At 52.9% G+C, this 5,678-nt stretch overlaps 1 protein-coding gene across 1 annotated transcript in view; it reads right to left on the bottom strand.

Annotated features, from left to right (window-relative positions):
• LOC122546171 (macrosialin-like) overlaps positions 1-5,082 on the bottom strand; it is a 61,739-nt gene extending 56,657 nt beyond the window's left edge. Inside the window, exon 1 of the mRNA XM_087983056.1 lies at positions 4,892-5,082. Coding sequence (XP_087839182.1) covers positions 4,892-4,943 — 52 coding nt within the window. The 5' untranslated portion in view covers positions 4,944-5,082. The remainder of the gene's footprint in view (positions 1-4,891) is intronic.
• Positions 5,083-5,678: the final 596 nt, after the last annotated feature.

Genomic DNA, 5,678 nt, shown 5'->3' with positions numbered 1-5,678 from the left:
GAGAGAGAGCGCAGAGGGGGAGAGAGTGTGCGAGAGAGAGAGCGCAGAGGGGAGAGTGTGTGCGAGAGAGAGAGAGCGAGAGGGGGAGAGTGTGTGCGAGAGAGAGAGAGCGCAGAGGGGGAGAGTGTGTGCGAGAGAGAGAGAGCGCAGAGGGGGAGAGTGTGTGCGAGAGAGAGAGAGCAGAGGGGGAGAGTGTGTGCGAGAGAGAGAGAGCAGAGGGGGAGAGTGTGTGCGAGAGAGAGAGAGAGAGCAGAGGGGGAGAGTGTGTGCGAGAGAGAGAGAGAGCAGAGGGGGAGAGTGTGTGCGAGAGAGAGAGAGAGCAGAGGGGGGAGTGTGTGAGTGAGAGAGAGAGAGGAGGGGAGTGTGTGCGAGAGAGAGAGAGCAGAGGGGGAGAGTGTGTGTGAGAGAGAGAGAGCAGAGGGGGAGAGTGTGTGTGTGAGAGAGAGAGAGAGCAGAGGGGGAGAGTGTGTGTGTGAGAGAGAGAGCAGAGGGGGAGAGTGTGTGCGAGAGAGAGAGAGCAGAGGGGGAGAGTGTGCGAGAGAGAGAGAGACAGGGGGAGAGTGTGCGAGAGAGAGAGAGCAGAGGGGGAGAGTGTGTGCGAGAGAGGAGAGAGCAGAGGGGAGAGTGTGTGCGAGAGAGAGAGAGAGAGCAGAGGGAGGAGAGTGTGCGAGAGAGAGAGAGCAGAGGGGGAGAGTGTGCGAGAGAGAGAGAGCAGAGGGGGAGAGTGTGCGAGAGAGAGAGAGCGCAGAGGGGGAGAGTGTGTGCGAGAGAGAGAGAGCGCAGAGGGGGAGAGTGTGCGAGAGAGAGAGCGCAGAGGGGGAGAGTGTGTGCGAGAGAGAGAGAGAGAGCGCAGAGGGGGAGAAGTGTGTGCGAGAGAGAGAGAGAGCGCAGAGGGGGAGAGTGTGTGCGAGAGAGAGAGAGCGCAGAGGGGGGAGAGTGTGTGCGAGAGAGAGAGCGCAGAGGGGGAGAGTGTGTGCGAGAGAGAGAGAGCGCAGAGGGGGAGAGTGTGTGCGAGAGAGAGAGAGAGAGCAGAGGGGGAGAGTGTGTGTGAGAGAGAGAGAGCAGAGGGGGAGAGTGTGTGCGTGAGAGAGAGAGCAGAGGGGGAGAGTGTGTGCGAGAGAGAGAGAGCAGAGGGGGAGAGTGTGTGCGAGAGAGAGAGAGAGCAGAGGGGGAGAGTGTGTGCGAGAGAGAGAGAGAGCAGAGGGGGAGAGTGTGTGCGAGAGAGAGAGAGAGCAGAGGGGGAGAGTGTGTGCGAGAGAGAGAGAGAGAGCAGAGGGGGAGTGTGTGTGTGAGAGAGAGAGAGCAGAGGGGGAGAGTGTGTGTGAGAGAGAGAGAGCAGAGGGGGAGAGTGTGTGTGTGTGAGAGAGAGAGAGCAGAGGGGGAGAGTGTGTGCGAGAGAGAGAGAGAGAGCAGAGGGGGAGAGTGTGTGCGAGAGAGAGAGAGAGAGAGCAGAGGGGGAGAGTGTGCGAGAGAGAGAGAGCAGAGGGGGAGAGTGTGTGCGAGAGAGAGAGAGAGCAGAGGGGGAGTGTGTGTGCGAGAGAGAGAGAGACCAGAGGGGGAGTGTGTGTGTGTGTGTGAGAGAGAGAGCAGAGGGGGAGAGTGTGTGTGTGTGAGAGAGAGAGAGCAGGGGGGAGAGTGTGTGTGAGAGAGAGAGCAGAGGGGGAGAGTGTGTGTGTGTGAGAGAGAGAGAGCAGAGGGGGAGAGTGTGTGCGAGAGAGAGAGAGCAGAGGGGGAGAGTGTGTGCGAGAGAGAGAGAGAGCAGAGGGGGAGAGTGTGTGCGAGAGAGAGAGAGAGCAGAGGGGGAGAGTGTGTGCGAGAGAGAGAGAGAGCAGAGGGGGAGAGTGTGTGCGAGAGAGAGAGAGAGAGCAGAGGGGGAGTGTGTGTGTGAGAGAGAGAGAGCAGAGGGGGAGAGTGTGTGTGTGTGAGAGAGAGAGAGAGCAGAGGGGGAGAGTGTGTGCGAGAGAGAGAGAGCAGAGGGGGAGAGTGTGTGCGAGAGAGAGAGAGAGAGAGAGCAGAGGGGGAGTGTGTGTGCGAGAGAGAGAGAGACCAGAGGGGGAGTGTGTGTGTGTGTGTGAGAGAGAGAGCAGAGGGGGAGAGTGTGTGTGTGTGAGAGAGAGAGAGCAGGAGGGAGAGTGTGTGTGAGAGAGAGAGCAGAGGGGGAGAGTGTGTGTGTGTGAGAGAGAGAGAGCAGAGGGGGAGAGTGTTTGTGAGAGAGAAGTGTTAAAGAGAGACAGGTCCTGTCTTCACAAAAAGCGGTGCAAACAGCCCTTTCTGAAATGTTAGGAGTCAAGTGAGAGGGAGAAATTGTAGGAAGTCAGTACGAGAAGGCAAATGTTGCTGGGGAAAGTAATGGGGTTAAAGGCTGACAACTGCCCACCATTGTCCAAGAATCTACATCCTGGAATCCTAAAGGAAATGGCCCTGAAAATATCGGATGAATTGGTGGTCATCTTCCAGTCTTCTCTGCCCCCCCCCACCACCCCCACCCCTGCTCACCCCGGAGCAGCTTGGACAGATGGGAGGGCAGTAAGTGTGACAGAGGGAGAGCAGACAGAGCCTTACTGAGCAGTTACCCAAGCAGCCGCCGTGGAGGAAAGTACTGGAGTCTACTATAAAAGACAAGAGAACATTTGAAAAGCATTGCACAATGCCAGTGTGGATTCATGAACGGCATCTTGTGCTTAACAAATCAGCTGGAGTTTTCAGAAGCTGTAACAAGTGGACTCAATCCAGGGGGACCGGTGGGTGTGGGATATTTGGATTCTGTGAAGCTTTTGATATCATTCCTCCTAAAAGGTTAGCGGTGAAGATAGTAATAGATTGGCAATGGTTTGACAATTGGTTAACAGACAGGAAGCAGAGAGTGGGAATAAACGGGTTTCTCTCTGGGTTTATGCCCCAGTTGCAGGCAGTGACTAGTGGAGTCCCGCAGGCATCAGTACTTGGTCCTCACCTCTTCCCAGTATGTAGAAATGACCAGGATGTGGGAACTGAATGCAACATTCCCAAACCTGGGGGAGCGAGAGTGGTGAGGAAGGGGCAATGAAGTTTCAGAGTGATTCAAGACAGGCTGAGTGACCAAGTGGGTAAACCCAGGGCAGACGCAGCCCAATGTGGCAAAATGTGAAGCGATACAGTTGGATGTGAAAACCAGGAAGGCAGCATCTCATTTAACAGGTGATCGACTGCCAAGTGCAGATCTACAGAGGGATCTGGGGCTCCTTGTACACCAGCCAATGGAAGGAGACAGGCAGCAGCAGTAAGCCACTGGGAAAGCCAATGGAATACTGGCCTTGATTGGAAAACAATTGGGGTTCAGAAGGAGGACTGTTTTCCTGAAGTTAGCCAGGACCTCGGAGAGACCGCCCCCAGGGGTGATGTGTGTAGTGTTGGAGAGGGTATACCTACCACATCAAGAGCACAGCAGAGGTTCACCCGAGTGATATCAGGGATGGCATGACTGTCATATTCAGAGAGCCTGGATTCACTCAAGTGTAGAGGGAAGACAGGGAGATCCCTGAAATGTATAAATTCTAACAGGGCTGGACAGACTAGGTACAGGGAGGATGTTTCCCCTGGGTGAGGGAATTTAGAACCAGGGGACACAGTCTCCGATATAAGGGTGGGCCATTTCAGACTGAGATAAGGAAAGATTTCTTAACTCAGAGGGTGGTGTTCCCGTGGAACTCTCTGCCACAGAACGTTGTGGGGACTAGAAATACTCAAGGCAGACCTGGGTCTGTTTCCAGTGGGGGGAAAGTGGGAATGTGGCATTAAAGAAGAGGGGATCATCCATGGCCTTACTGAATGTGGAGATGGCTTAAAGGGTCAACTCCTGGTTTCTAATGAGGATAGTAGAGAGTGATGGGAGAGAGAAACAGAGATGAAGTAGACAGAGAGAGAGAGAGAGTGGAACAGAGCGAGTGACAGAACAGAGAGCAGCAAAAGAGAGAGTGAAAGCACAGAACAAGGGAAAGTAGCTCAGAGGGAAAGGCAAAAATCAAACGATGCCAGGTTCCAGTCCAACAGGTTTATTTGGGAAGGACTGGCTTTCGGAGCTCAGACCTGTTGTGATAGAGGGGTATCAGGCACAACTTTAAAACTAGCTGCCCTTGTTGAATCCTGTAATCAGTTAGGAGATAAGAGTGCTGATTAAAATGTAAAATCAGATTCCTTTCCAGTCTAACCAGCAGTCCACCTCCTAACTGATTACAGGATTCAACAAGGGCAGCTTATTTTAAAGTTATTAACGTTTTGTTTATGAATACTGTGTCTTATACCTCTCTATGACAGCACGCCTGAGGAAGGATAATTAACCAAAGCTAAATAGATTCTGGCGGTGTCTATGGAGAGAGAAACCGTGCACGAAATTAAAACAATATTCTGAGGAAGGGTAACTGGACCTGCTTTCTCTGCTACAGATGCTGCCAGACTTGCTGAGCTTTTCCAGCAGTTTCTGATTCCCGGCACCCGCAGCTCTTTGGGTTTTTAATTTAGGTTTTAATGATGACAGTGATTTGAATGGTAACAGCGTGCAAGGAAATGGGGATGGAGGGAAACTGGCGACTGACTGACGCCCTTTGACGTGCAGACACGACGGGCCGAGTGGTCTCCTCCGGCCCAGTAACATTTGTGCGAGGGCGATTTCTGACTAAAAAAGGGCCTCGAGAAAGATCTATTTAAAAAAAAAAGTCACTTCTTAACGAGTTTTAAGTCAGTCAGAATGCTCAGTAATTTGAAAATCCGAACCCACTTCCTCCCACTCACAAAAAGCTGCCCTTGTTGAAAAGTCCGGTCGGTTCACACTGATGCAGTAGAAATCCTGGCTTGATTTGCAAATACAACGTGGTCTGTGTTGTTTCCCTAAGAACTGGTTAGTTTGTGAACTCACCGGCTGAGGTGCTGCCGAGGAGCATCCAGAACAGGAATGAAGAGGGATGCATTGTCCTGGGCTGCAGCTGCTGCTTTTACAATCCTTGCCTGGACAGAGAGCGACAGTCACTGGAGACAGACACAGATGAAAGCTCCTGGCTGGTTTTTGCCACCCAGCCCGTTCGCTGATGTCGATAGCAGGAAATGAAAGTTTCTAACTTTGCAAGCCAATCGCACTGAGAGCTTTCACATCAGTTTCGTTTTCCTTCCCAGAGAGTGAGTCACTGGGGCGAGAGGTCGAAGGCATCCTATCGAAAAGTTACATAGTGGGAAATCTGCAAGCTCAGGATCCGGGTGGGCCCTCAGCTGGAGGGTAGACCCACAATGTCCCTGAGGGAGGGGAATCCCAGGATTCTGAGCCAGCCACACTGAGGGAACGGCGATATATTTCCAAGTCAGGATGGTGAGGGGCTCAGAGGGAACTTGCAAGGGGGTGGGGTTCCCATGTATCTGTGGCCCCTTGTCCTTCTGGATGGAAGGGCCGTGGGTTTGGAAGGTGCTGCCTGAGGATCTTTGATGAGTTTCTGCAGTGTATCTTGTAGCTGGTACACACTGCTGCTACTGAGCGTCGGTGGGGGAGGGAGGGAGGGGATGTTTGTGGGTGTGGGAGCTGCTTTGTACTGGATGGTGAGTTTCTCTCCAGCTCTTTCTCAGTGGTTTATACAAGCTTCAGCAAGCTTCCTTGCCTTCATTCTATCTGAACAAGTATTTTTTTTATGTTTCCAGTTGCTGACTTGCATCAGGAG

The sequence above is a fragment of the Chiloscyllium plagiosum genome, unplaced genomic scaffold (genome assembly GCF_037043375.1).
Source record: "Chiloscyllium plagiosum isolate Xiang-an unplaced genomic scaffold, Cpla_swu_hap1 HiC_scaffold_44, whole genome shotgun sequence".
Taxonomy (NCBI): Eukaryota; Metazoa; Chordata; class Chondrichthyes; order Orectolobiformes; family Hemiscylliidae; genus Chiloscyllium; species Chiloscyllium plagiosum.
The sequence above is the reverse complement of the archived record's forward strand: the minus strand, read 5'-3'. Positions and strand labels throughout refer to the sequence as shown.